The following is a 15,441-nucleotide window of genomic DNA, read 5'->3' on the forward strand; positions in this document are numbered from 1 at the left end:
TAATTTAGTATGTGATTATAAGAACCTACAGCCTTTAATGTATTTTTATCAAATTAATTAAAATTTTAGAGAATATTAATATTAATATTTATATTATAACAAATTTAATGAGTACCTAATGACTAATTATTCAACTATACCGTAAATCTATAACAACCTTTTATTTGAATTCCTTACTATTGTCAATTGACGTAGATTATCCATTATATTACTTAATTAAAACCGCATTAAGTCCTTAATGAGCAATAATTTACTTAGCTGATATACTCTGAGTGGTGAGGTATAGACATAGACTAGAGAATAATCAAAATTAAATATTTGTTTGAAAGGAAATGTGTAAGGTTTAATTTATTATTTGAAAAAAAATCAAGAGGGTCCAAGGCTACATATTATATTATTCTCATCACTATTTTTTAAGTATATTGAATTGTTAACTTCGAAATTATGCAAATCAGAAATTAATTTACTGTACGCATAACAAAGTTTATCTATGACTTTATTATTTCAATTAAATAATACATTGTTAGATGGGATTTTTTTAACATTTTCTAGATTATAATATAATAACGTGTTTGCCGTGTGGCTTATTAGTATTTAGGAGTAGCCGAGGACGCTCAAACATAAACGTGTTAATGTTCCTAAATTGAATTTAGCTGTAGTAGATATTGCTATGGTAATCTTCCAAGGTAAACGGCTGGATACTCAATGGTCCAAATCACACAGTTAAAACAAAAACCAAATTTTAATGCACTTTCATGAATGCTAACTATGGGACTTTTGATAATTTTACTAGAAGGTAAATCATTTTGAAAATGAGCAAAATCAATTTAATTATTAGGTTATAATCACTCATAATAACTTTCAAAACTATATAATATATAGATAATATTTTAAAAACTTAATTCTTAAAATTGAAAAGTATATTTGCAATTATTAATGGTTACGTTAATTATTTTCAATTTATGTTTAAATTTATTATAGCTCAGCATTTTACTTAATAATATAAATTTGTTCATAGACATCTTGTCTTACATTGAATGAACGTTTTGATTGGTCTTTTGTATTGCCGAGTTGATCAAACAGTTGCAGTTTTATTTTAAAACTATGGTACATGTTTTGGAGTTAAGCAAATTGAACGTTACTGCATTATTCATTTTTTTTATTTCCTGTTGTTATTAAAATGATAAATACTACGGTGTGCCAAACATGTTCAATATTTGCACTGTGTATAAAAGCATTGTAAAAAAAAATTATCCAAAATGAAACTGCCTATAATATTTAGTGTAATGGTAGAAAATGAAAAAAAAATCCATGAAATATTTTATTACCACACACATTCTATCTATCTTTATAAAACATACAGATTGTTTATAAATTTCATCTTTTTTTTATAAATAATTAAATTGTTTACAAAATATGTAATATTAAATGAATGTTACTATCTATAATTTGATTGTTTATCTGTTATGTTTTATACTACCTGTGCATACTATGGATTTAGTTGTATGTATTTTATTAAAATAATTATACCCATAAATAAAATCTAATCTAGTCAATCGAAAAGTCAAACATAAAAAAATAGAAAATCAATGGATTTTTTAAAAATATTATTGTCATTTAGTAATTGCTAGTTGTAGTGCTCCATTATAAAATTAAATAGTATATTTATAAACTTTTTCAGTGCACCTATATTTATCATAAAATTGTACTGGTTCATCACATATTGCTTATTTATATGTATTGTTATTTAAATTACAGATATCGAAAAAACGTAAGTCCACTACTCATTAATTGTCATCCTGGCTTTTGTGAAACCCACACCTCCCGGTCCTCCACTGTCCGCTGGTGTAGTGGTTGCTGGAAGGACATCGGCCATCTCAGGTTCAGGCATGCCTTTCATGGACGATGTGTTACTCTGGTGCCCAGAGGCCGAGACGAAAATTGACGATTTTACTGAATGTCTTGTAAGTAGTTGAACGCCATTGTAAAGATGTATCATAAATCTCATGAAATTACCGATATGTTAGCTAAGCGTTCATGTTCATTTTAGGGTAACGAAGTTTCCAGTCTCGGTGAACTACTCCAATCGGAAATATCCAGTGAACTGGACAACGCTTTAGACGGAGGAGGAGCGAGTATACAGGATGGTGGTGAACACTCTGGCGATGATGACATTTTCAAGCAGCTGTCCGACTCGTCTGCGTTACTCGAACAGTTTTTCGATTTTGTTAATTGTGATATAAAGGTAAATGGCCCGTTTAGGTTTACTGCATTCAATTCAAAGTGGAGAGGAAAGGTTCAATCGGTCAAATATTCAATCATGTGTCATTAACAATTTTTGATTCTATTTAATGAATATTTTACTCTTCAACTTCGGAATAATTTGCATGTGCTAAATTCTCACTATTTTTGTTTTTCGTTATTATTATTAATATTCAATCAAATTGTATTTAATAGTTGGGCGTCTGGTATAGACAGCTTAAAATACACATACATCAAAAAGATTTAGTTTAATTTTTTTACATCAAGATGTACAGATAAACATAATATAATTCATTTAATAGATGGTAGATTTTTTGAATACTTCGATAATAGTATGTTTTATTTTAAAATTAAAAATAATATCGTACGAGTTAATGATTTAAGGTAAGGAGTAAATATAGGCAATTTCATATTTTGATTTTTTGGTTTTGAAATTTGTTGTCCTTGACATAAAATTACAAAAATACATTTTTATACATTTGTGAAATTGCCTATATTTACTCCTTATTTTAAATCATTAACTCATATTATACAATTACTTCTATGTTCAAATGATAAAATGAAAAATACCTATCATCAAAATATTTAAAAAAAAATAAAATTGTCCATTTTATTGTTATAATCATTAGTTATTATTTAAATATTTTTTATTAGAAATGAACGATGTATAAAACTAAATCTTTTATTTTTTGTGTATTTTAAATTGCCTAAACCCGATGCCCAACTATTAAATACAATTTTTTTGAATAAAAATAATAACTAATAGGCTTCAAATCTATATACTTCTAACTTTATACGTTTCATTAAATATTCATCACATTAAAAAAAATCACACAAATTTCATTTTTTGAATACTATTATTAAATGTATAGGTATATGATATATATTTTTATTTTTACAGGAAGAAAATAATAATAATGTCATGTCAACGGGTAACAAAAACCATGCTGCAGTTGCATTACTTCAAGAACTGCAACGCACAAATGCTGGCAAAAAATTCAACATTACCACTGCAAATCCTTTGCTTGCAGGTACATATTCTTATAAAAGACTATGTGATAGGTACCCATAAATTAAAAATAAGATTAATTTTTAATAAAGAAAAATTTAAAATTTAAATCTAGTCTAAAACCTACTTGCCTATAAATTGTAAATGTATATACTCTTAATAAAAAAGTATTCAAACCACTGAACCATTATAAAGTTTGCTCATATCAGTAATTTAATTTACTGTTTATATGTTTTGTGAAGTCATGTAAAGTCGCATTAACATGATTATCCTCAAAAATAATATTTTATATAGTTTAAAAAAGTTTAGTATCTATTTATGATATGGAAAATAATACAAGAATACAAACAATTATGTAATATGGTTATAACTCATAATACAATTTCATTAACATTTGTGTACGCCTACTTATATAAATAATTACACTATAATAACCTAAATCTAAGAGTTAACATAAAACATAATTGTTAATTGTTATGTTACAATACACGGAATTGTTATTTTTGTTTTGTTAGGATCAAAATGTAGATAGATTTGTAATGGGTTCAATATTCTCAAATATCTATCATAACAGTTAACTTTGAACTTACCATATCTATCATAATATCATGTCATAATCATTATTAAATTGTTAATCTGACATTAATTTAGCAACAATGAGGAGCATATTTTATAATATATTATACACTAAGTACCTACAAACTATATTAATATTATGAGATTTAAATTCATAGTTAGTAATTAATTATAACATCTAGTTCTGTACCTACTCGAAACAAAAAATAAAATTTTAATATTACTAAGTGCTCACTTATTTTTGTAGCAATTTAGATTAAACTCAACTTTTTTGTAACACCTACTTAATTTAAAAAATTTAATAATGAGTCAACATTGTTCAATTTCGAAATATTAGTCTACAAAATATCAGTTATAAGCGTACATCTACCTAACTTATACATATTATTGCTAGCTGATATATAGGTTATTATATTATTTATGTTATGTAATTGAGTAATTCACCTAGAACTAGCATTTAACTCCCCCCTTCCAGTGGAGTATTTACACGGGGACTATGGGGTCCTGACCCCTCCCATTGACTAGTATCTCGTACATGTTATGTTTGTGTTTTACATGATTAAGAAAAATAAATTTTATCGTACAATACAAAGAATTTTGTAAAAAATGTTCTTCGCTTCAATTGACAAAATTTTTAATTCATATAGCGATATTTTTGTTATCAATTTACAATGCCAGTATTTACAACTACTCCCAAAATATGTTTTTCTACCTTAAACAATTTTGGAACCCAACTCAAGTTTTCCCATTTATAGATTGTCATGTATTTATACAAATTATTTTTTATTTTAAATGATATCAGCCTATTTATTCTGTGATTTGTAGAGAAGATTTTGTAATTTAAGCTATTTAACAGATTCAAAATGTGTTTGATTACCTACTTACCTATTTTTGAGTTATTAAACTTTATGTACTAACGATAATAGTTCAAATAATAGTTTTAAACAAAATTAAAAATTTTAAGTGTAATATTTAGACTATGTTTTTACTACTAACTTTACTCAGACAATTTTTACAAATAATTTCATTTACAGTAGCTTAATCATTAATGTTATTCAAACAACCATATTTTCAAACCACCATATAAAATTATTCCATTATGGTGGTATTTGATAAAATCATTAAAATCATTGTTATCTTTAGTACTTGTGTGAGTAAAATAATTCAGCAAATACTTTTTCAAATTTTGATTTATATCTTTATTACCTATGTACACCAAGATATTAAAGAAAATTAGAAAGACACACAGTACAAAATAAGTTTGTATCACTACAGGACATTTTTAAAATAGTAAACAAATCTTAAGTAGGTATTTGAAATTAGGGATACAGATTAGAATATTAATAGATGTATAGGTAAGTAATTAATGAATAAAATGGGATAGAGCTTGTTTGGTGAAACATTGTATAAATAGGTAACTCTGAAATAGTATAATATATTTAAAACATGTTTAAATAGATAAGTAAATCATGGTTGAAATTTGATTGAATAATTGATATTAAATGCATTTAATGGCATATAATAATACATAATTTCCACATAAATTAATGTACTCATCAATAATATATTATTATATTTTATCTGGTAAAAATGTGGATACTCGGTATAAGAAGATTTTTATTTTATAAATCAGATATTATTGTGTAAATACAAATAGGTTATTTATACTTCTAAATTACCTACTGTCAACTAACTTAAAAATATAAAAATTTATAAAAACTCAACTCACACAGGCTTTTGGCTTTAATTTGAGTAGTATCATTAAAATTATTTATTTTGTGCTTTGAGGTTTCATATAATTACATTTTATGGCGATAGGTATTAAAAATAATTTTAGTTAAGGTAGTAGTTACCAAATTAATATTTGTATTGTTCTATGATTTAGAAAAACTTCTGAATCCTGTGTCTCAGTTAAATCCAAGTTTAAACCAAAATTCAGATATGTTCATCAATCAAAACAAGTACATCAAGGCAGAACCTTCAATAAATGATACAGGTACAATATATTATTAGAAGTTATGATTGAACATTATTGAATATTGTCTCAACCAGTAAGTATTTAATAGTTAAAAGTTAGTCAGCGAATGAGCAAACTTATGAGAACACTTTATCTATAAGTGTAATTATTTTTATTTAATTGTTTGAGTGCAAACAGATACTGGGTACTTTTAATTAACTCTTGAAGTCTTGAAGTACCTAATCCTCTATTTGCGACTTAATAACTGTTAAATCTGGTGTTGATCTCAATGATGTAGTTAATTTCTCATAATATAAAAGTATATAGATATTAGAAAACAATAATAACATTGACTATCTAACAGAATATCAATAACATTAGTTTAGTAGATTAGTAAGTATCTAGGTAAATAATAAAAGTTGGTTGTAATTGTATAAATTAAATTGTAATCTCATTGTGTAATGAAATATAGATGACGCTAGCTGTTCTAAAAATGATTTCAAATCGGTATTTATAAAATATTCCAAAATTATGTATACATTTAACATTGACTATCTAATAGAATATCAATAACATTAGTTTAGTAGATTAGTAAGTATCTAGATAAATAATAAAAGTTGGTTGTAATTTTATAAATTAAATTGTAATCTCATTGTGTAATGAAATATAGATGGCGCTAGCTGTTCTAAAAATGATTTCAAATCAGTCTTAGTAAAATATTCCAAAATTATGTTTAAATGTCTTCTTATAACACTCTTTCGTTTGATCTATCGATTTATGCATTGAATTTTTAAAATTATTTTAAGCCACGCAGGTAGTTTCAATATATTTGAAGCATTTATCGTTATTCTAAACACTAAATAAATATCATAGCTCATCAGCGACGTAGTGTTTAGTGTAGACACGATTGTTCGGTACCTGGGAAAGGTTTTTATTTTCGTTATTTTTATTTGTAACTCATAAATATATCTTAAACTTAAATATACTATTTATAGAATAATCGTGAAATTTCTTTCTTTCACTCTAGGGTGGAAGGCTTAAGCCCATCAATTTCGGTTATTTATTTTAATATATAAAATAAATATGAATCTAATTCACTGTAAATTATAATAGTGTAGTTCATAATGTATAGGTATATATTATTCTATAGTTTGCCTTAGCATATGAAATATGCATGTGTTTTTTTACGCAACATAATTCTCACCAGAAATCAGAATAATATACTCAATATAGTAAGTAGGTACTCTAAAAGTAGCAATAGGTATTATAATATAATCACAATTCTTCAATTTTTTACTAACACATTTTTTTAAAACCTTCATTACACAATTTTTCAATATTTTTTAAAAATGTTTTTTTTTTTTTTTACATCAATATTGAATAATTATATTTTGTTTTCAATTTTATTTTATAAATAATATAATATAACAATTCGGTATTTGCCCAAAATTCACATATGATATCATATTATTAGGCATAACCATCACCAAATATACACAAAAAAACTCACTGGTACCCAATCCGTACATTTTCTGATTCCTGTATTATTTCGTTACAATAGCAAATTACAGATTATTGACTATCCTTATAGGATTAAATTAATTAATTATACTAATATGTGGTTAAATTATTTCAATTTATTTGTCTAAGATCAATATTAATTCTGATTCAATTAGCAATTCAGTTGTAACTTATAATGCATTGGTGGCATTTGAACAAGAATAAATATCTCAATCATAATTGAGTGCACAGTTAATTAGTTTGGCTATTATCGGTTTTTAATGATTTTTTTACAAAATCAGTTATATTGAATCTAATAAATCATTTAAAAATATTTTAAAGAACACATTCATCTAACACATACCTATAAGACCCATACACTCAAAAACCCAAAGTATATATATTTAACTTACATATTTTGTGTTATAACGTTTGGTTATAGGTTTTGTTAGTCCATAAAATTTAAGGTCTGATCTCGTTAGTATAATACAACTAACATCTTGTTATTCTTAACACAGATTTTGAATAATAGGTATACTCGTATTTCCGATTTCAATCAAAACAGCTGCATAACATCGTATTGAAATATTGAATTTTTGCATAGTTCGAACATTTTAGATAATTATTAATTATATAACAACTATTTCGTACTCTTACTACAAAATTATAGTTTAAATCTGCTATTATAAGTTATAGGATTCGCATTAAAAATGACGATATAAATGTATAATGCAAATACTATTTTCATTTAATATTTAATGTAATATAGGTAGTATAGGTACCTCACGTGTACTATTTCAAAAGTATTTTATAATTTGTAATTGTGCATTATTAATATTAAACGAAGACACTAAATGCCCAAAAAAAAAAATAGATTTGGTCTTTATTAAAATATAATAATAATAATAGTACCAACATACAACAGTCTATTAAACATTGTCATGTATAATCTGATACATACATTTTTGATATAATATGTTTGTAAAAAGGTGGGCTGGACGCCATGAAGCATAATATAAAGTTCTTTTAATCATTGATTATAATTTATATTATTATCATCTCTATTTCTATATACACCCCTCCCCCCCCCCACACGGTATACTTTATAGCTGAGTATCAAAAATTACAGTCTTTAAATAAAAACCAGTATAATACACTATACGTTTCTGGGATGGGTCTGAACTAAAACAATGTGGTTTTTGACTAGCATTTCGAAAATATAATGCATAATGTTTTTAAGTTTTAATATAATATTCATCACCATTCATAATTTATTATCACGGCTAAGTAGCCGGCACGCGCAACAGTCATCTGGTGCATCATTATCCGAGTAGGTACCTATAACTATACTATATTATATTATTATTTATTACCTACCTACAGTATATCGATGAGTTCATCAGAGTTTCAACAAATCCGTTGGCCAAGTTTGATAATGCGCTTGGCCTTTTCAACGTATAGTTAATACTTTAATAGTTATACATTTGTTAGGTATATAAACTTATATATCTTATATATTGTATATTATATATTATATACTATATGATATAGTATTATTCAAATTTGAAGCATATTTGTAACAATTTTTAAAATGTACATAAAATCATCATATATTTAAATATTTCATACCTATTATACTATTGTTATAATACTCGTACCTACATAAGGCATAAATAATATCGATTATTCTTAATTTCTTCTTAATTCAATTTTGTATGTACAATCATGCGTTGCTTAACTTGTTAATTACAATTTATACATTGTGTATAAATGTATAATGAGTATTATAATACATTACATGTATATTGAGGTAATTTAAAAAAAAACATTTCTTTCTTTATATTTTTGTTATGATTTTATTGACACAAATTATATTAAAACTATAAACTATATAGGTACCTAATTCTATTATCCAAGTAATCCTATTACGTCCCAGTTGAATTATATATCCTATTGGCCATGGGAATATTATATTATAATTGTAATTTTATGAATACTTCCCGAATAAATGTGTGACTGCAATTTGTGTGTGCACTGTGCTGTGCAAGTAATCAAGTATATCCTTGATTCAATAAATGTCAGTAAACTTTGTGTGGTCATCGCTTGAGAAATATTTAATGAATCACTAACCGAAGCAACAGATTCGATTACCATTGACTTACCTACAAAACTTTTTTTTACTATACCGTATAATATATTATGATGTTGTATATTCGACGATTGCATAATAAACCACGTATTTTTTACAATTATTTTCAGTTTATTCTGTCTTTTTCACTCCGTATACTCCTAAAAGGTTTGAAGCTGTATAAATAATATAATTCATTACCAGAGATTTCTTCAGAATTCGGAAAAAATCTATCGACGAGATGCGCATATGACTGCCTATTATTATATTATAACGCGTAAGGATTCGATCCAAGTGAAGTGCACAGATTCCAAATTCTTCCGCGCACGATGCAGCTCTTTGTCTGCTGCAAACATCGTATACTCGCACAGCCATTCACCGGAACTCGCGGAGCCCGGGCTCCGGCGCTAACGATTTTTCGTCCGGCTTCCAATGATAATATACGTCCGGAATGTATCTCGCAGTATATTATACACGCGCCGCTGTCCTAACAATATATACGAATATACCCGTTCTGTAACATTAATAATAATAATACTAATAATATGACTATTATATCATTTTATTCTACACTCACGAAAAATATACAGGGGATACCGATGTACGTATTATACTAATATTTATACATCTATACCCTGCTTATACAGTCCACTGGACGTCTGGACCAAATGTGTTGAAAATGTGCAGCGCGTCTATATTTTTCGTACTCGCTCGTCGTCTTCACAGTTCATTCATCTTGAATGTTCTATGTGCAATATAATATACGCCGTATATGAGAATAGTGGCGTCCGCATCGGGTTTAATTAGCGAGTAATTCGCCTCGGGGACGGAATCCATTTCAATCGGGTGGACACAATAGGGACTCCAGCGGACAATGGGTTTCGTTCGATTTCGATTTGCCGCACCGTCGTGGAGCGATTATTATTATTATTATTATTATTTCTGGCGCGATGGATACACATTACGACGACAACGGCTGGGGCGGTGGCGCATGCACGTGATTAGATTCATGAGAAACCGGTTGCCAATCAACGGCTGCTGCATATTACAATCTTCTTTGCTTCTTCTTCGTCATCTATTTGTGCTCGTGTGTATGTGTCTGTGGTATATAAAACATAATATGTTCGCATTGTGTATCTCGGTATACACAACGTTCTCGCGGGGGCTACCGGATGCCCGGATGCCGATGACCCTGCAATAAACCGAAATTCTATTCGTCGCCCGGGGGTCTACTGCTGCAACGATCGAAAGAATATTATAACATCGAGTATACACATACGCACGGATGCCCATGGATACGAGCTTGATATTGGCAAGTTCTTATAAACGTCGTTGCATAAAAAAGGCAAAAAGGGCGCTATTATAGACTCCAACGGCTATAAAATCATCTCACTAGTAATTTATTCGTCTACAGTTTTTTTTGTTTAGTTTTTCAATAGGTCAATATTTTGAATAATTTTTAAAAATGTCAAATAATTTACTTAATGGCAAAAGTTTAAAAAAAGCCATCCTAATTATTGGAGGACGTATGGAAATTAAAGATAACAACATTTTGAAAGGCATCTCATCTTTTCATAAAACCTATAATATAGTATTATGATTTTTGTGAAATATTATGTTAACAAAACCTGTACATTTGTTTAAAAATAAAATAAAGTTTGATAATAGTTCATTTTACACTGTTTTGAAAGTAACGACACAAAATTAGAATTGCTGAATACAATTTTTGTTGTACATTTGTAAGACAGAAACATCACGTGCGAGCGGGTGGGCGTCCGCTTAAATAATAAGACGCCGGATCTGCCCGTGTAAATTGTTTCAGACGCTTTAAAGAATTTTGCGTAAAAAGGCGGACTCGATCACGCTTACAAATGTTGTAATATTTAAGTGCGATGACGAAAGACATTTTTTAAAAACTCCATTGCCGGCAAACTATCTTGAAACCGGTCCGATAAATTTTGTTTGATATATTTTTAATCATTTGGATTTTGCAGTGGCGCGTATTAGCTATACTCTTGCAAGACTATATTATTATATTATCTTCGGTTTGTGTTATATACGGCATGCGCATATTATATACTGATATTGAGCTCACATCTCAGATAGGTGTTATAAAAATTTAGCGTAGCTGTTAAAGTGAATATTAAGAATACGAACCCTGTTTCGTGTCTACCTGACATGCATATATAAACGATAAGGCATAAAGTAAATTGAGGAGAATTTTATAAAAATGAACGGTACACTATATGACAGCTTGCTTATGTATACACCTCTATGTGAATATACAATGATTTCGAACGCCACTCGAGGGTTAGTATGTTGTTAGAATGATCCTGCACACTATATCGATTCTGTTTATGCTAAACTGAGAGATTTGATTTATCAAAACCGTCAAAAAATAATATATATGTGAGTAAATTATACATTTATCCGAATTTGCGGGTTCTGCGAGATTTGTGTTTCATGTCAAACCTACGGCAACACTGTTAAGCGTTATATAAACAAATTATTTGTTTAATGTTAATTCTTTTTTTTATTAAATATTTAAATTACACGCGAGGAGTGTAAAATCGAGATGAATCAAAACTTGCATATCAAGAATAATATAATGTTTATATTTATGCAAATATATACGTAGGTACATCTATGCCAACGCGTCTGCTGCAATGTTTAATTAATATATATAAACATTTATATGTTACATCTTTAAGCTCTATCGTGTTCGATACTTTGTTTTATCAACCTGTGCGATAATACGCCATGTATTTTAAATCCTCAAACCAGCAGACAAGTTGTTTATACAGTGGACTCGGTCATTATCATCATTTTATTTATACATCGCACTGCAGCAGACATCTGCCGACTGTTCCGGTCTGTTTCCGCTTGTTCTTCGTGACGCGTATTTCGTATTATTTATTTATTATACCTACGTGGCTATGTAATATATGTTTATTGTAGTCGTAGTGGGATTATTGTTTCGCGCACGCTGCCTCAGGAAGGACTTCGCGGCGCAGACGCGATTAACAGGCGTAAAATCCGCTTGTGTTGTGCAAACACCGACCGACATGCATTACATTTCCTAAAATAACGATTACCTTGAGACTAATGGTGAAAGCCAACAGATTTTGGGGCAAGGATAACTACAGTTTTTTTTATTAAAGACTTCGGGTTCTTGGTTCTTGCGGAACTTTGTTGTTAGTTACAATAAGTGTATTTTCTTTCTATATACCTATGTCGTTCGTTACCTCCTCGTCATCCAAACAAACGATTATTTACTATTGAAAAAATGATATCCTTTCCCTTTCGTTTGACGGTTTGGCTCGTTCACTAAGTATGAAGTACTACACTTATTATGTGCCTATCCGTAATCACGGTAATAATTTGATTGTTGTTATTCAGTTAAAAAGACCAAAGACAACAAAACTTGCTTACATTTCAATTTCTAAGGACATTTTATAAACAATTTTTATTTTTGGGAAATAAAACTATTGTTATACCTACATACTTATCGATGTTTAATAGTTTTTGTCTTTTTAACTCTTTTTAATTTAAAATTCATCGAAATGTACTTAATTAGCTAATACTATTAATCTAATTATAATTCATACATAATAATTTAATATTATAATATTCTTTCATATCGATTTCTTTTTATTCTAAATGCATACTGTTTGGTCTTGTCATGTTTTTAATTATTCACATCGACACATCATATCTATAAACAGTATAAACAGATTGAATCGATCTTAAAAAATGAATCAATAAAATAGTAATTAGTATCCGTAGATTTTTATTTTTATTTTATGCGTTTGTTAAAATAAGCAATAACCATATGAAGTAACTCACACAATTTTCTAAACACAGGTTTAAACACTTGACGTTTGATATCAGATTACTTGTACACGCGCTCTGACGCCCTGTAGACATTCAGCGTGTTTGCGAAAGTAATAAGGAACTGGTTTCTATATGGTTTCAAAAAAACAGATTACATTGTATAATTTATGAATTATTATTGGGTACATGGCCGACTGTTTTAATATTACTAGACTAGATAATATATCCTCATTTTATTATTAGGTATACACATACATTATACGAGTACCTACCTACTATAAAGTTTAATTTTTGCATTTCGATTGTTTACGCAACGATAAAAACTGGACGAATATTTAACTTGTACAATTTCCAACGTGGATCTCTACAATTTATTTTTAAATTCAAATTTGTCACAATCCAATTAATTATATATGTTTTACAGTTAAAAATTTAAATGTTAATATGTTATAGTTATACGGAAATAATAATACGGTAACACTGTAGGTAATAATAATTAAGTAGTCCTTTGCGTACGTGGTACTTAAATTATGTTGGTAGAATTGATTGTATATTAAATTATTACCGACGACGTTGTGTAAATATTAATTAGACAAATTATTTCCTGTATAACTAATAACTATATTACCTACCTATAGGTATACAGAAATAAATTATTAGCCGATACTAACTTCCTTATTTTTAAAACGTATTTATCTTCGTTTCCAACTACCTTGAATAAATAAATAGTATTTTAATAATTTCGATGTTATCATAGTAACGTAATATTTATAATACATATTATTTTATTGTTTTGTTTCAGGTAAGACAATTTCATTGAGAAACCTCTTGTTCCTACACAGTCTACACAGACCTAACTAATTAGTAAGAATCTGTACATAAGCTATTATTAGACTGCTATCTACAGCAGTTGCACAGCCGATAAACACGTGTCGTAAAATATGGATAGGTAAACCATTATATTTAATTTATCTACAGACTATATGGGATCGTTTATATAATTTTATTTTGTCTGTTCTAATTATATTAAAATACATAATGTATAATATTCATGATTATTTTGTCAGATAAAATACGCGTGTACACTATAAAGAAGCCAACAGAATATTATTACTTTTCAGATATTTTATCTTCAGTCAATATTTGAACAGCGTATTTTGTAGGTTATATACATAGAGAATATATTTATATAAGTTGTTTAAGCAATCGGTCAGCTCACACACATTTATAGGCGAAATAATGCGTATTATAATTGTCTTCTTAAATTGTTTCATTACTTATTTTATACTTTATTTTGGTTACTACGAAGTAAGAATACATAGATTTTTCTAACAATTGAATATTTTTTGTTACATTCAATATTTAATTTCCCACACAAGTAATACATGAAATATATATAGAAATATTATTTAATATTTTTTTATAATATATAAGTCGTGTATATTATGACAAAAATACCATTGTGGCATTGTTGCTACATAATATTTTTTTGAAAAATTTTCACAAAAATTACTTGCGATAAATGTCTTTAAGATTCCTTAATATTAATAAACACGTTGTAGAGCCATTTCACAAACTAATATGACTGTAGGTTTAATTTTTATTTTCTCGTCATTATTTTAAAATCCCATAATTTCTTGATAATATTATAGTCTAAGTCTATAATTTATTGTCATATGATAACGGAAATAACAATTGTACTCGTATAGTATAACTCTGGTGAAATTAATAAAAATTATCGTTATCATAATATTATAATATAATAATTATTATTATAGTAGAACTTTTTTGTTTTGCTGGAATAAAAAACAAAGTATAAAAATTACAATTAAATTAGTGAAAACATTTTCGATGATTTATTTGTCGGCATCAAGAAAAAATTAATAGAACCGTGTTTATAAACATGAATTTTTGTTGATTTATACATAGATACACACACACACTTTATGTTTTTATAATTTTTTGTTGTTCACCGTTTGAAACCTAAAATAATATACATCACATTATAATTACGCCGCCCGGATGTTTAGAGTTAGGCAAGTTTATGTGTTTTTAACAAACTCATATGGGCCAGATACAAAACGTTTTTTTTTTGGAAATCTGACAAACAAAACATAATATATATTATACACATAAATATTTTTTAATATGTTATTATGTTGCACTTTTTTAGTA

At 27.6% G+C, this 15,441-nt stretch overlaps 1 protein-coding gene across 1 annotated transcript in view; it reads left to right on the forward strand.

The window, feature by feature from the left end:
• LOC111033559 (ecdysone-induced protein 74EF) overlaps positions 1-15,441 on the forward strand; it is a 114,568-nt gene that overhangs the window by 38,230 nt on the left and 60,897 nt on the right. The window contains exons 3-6 of the mRNA XM_022314348.1: positions 1,759-1,964; positions 2,051-2,245; positions 3,164-3,293; positions 5,733-5,843. Of these exons, the coding sequence (XP_022170040.1) occupies positions 1,890-1,964; positions 2,051-2,245; positions 3,164-3,293; positions 5,733-5,843 (511 nt within the window). The 5' untranslated portion in view covers positions 1,759-1,889. The remainder of the gene's footprint in view (positions 1-1,758; positions 1,965-2,050; positions 2,246-3,163; positions 3,294-5,732; positions 5,844-15,441) is intronic.

This window comes from Myzus persicae, unplaced genomic scaffold (genome assembly GCF_001856785.1).
Source record: "Myzus persicae strain clone G006 unplaced genomic scaffold, MPER_G0061.0, whole genome shotgun sequence".
NCBI lineage: Eukaryota > Metazoa > Arthropoda > Insecta > Hemiptera > Aphididae > Myzus > Myzus persicae.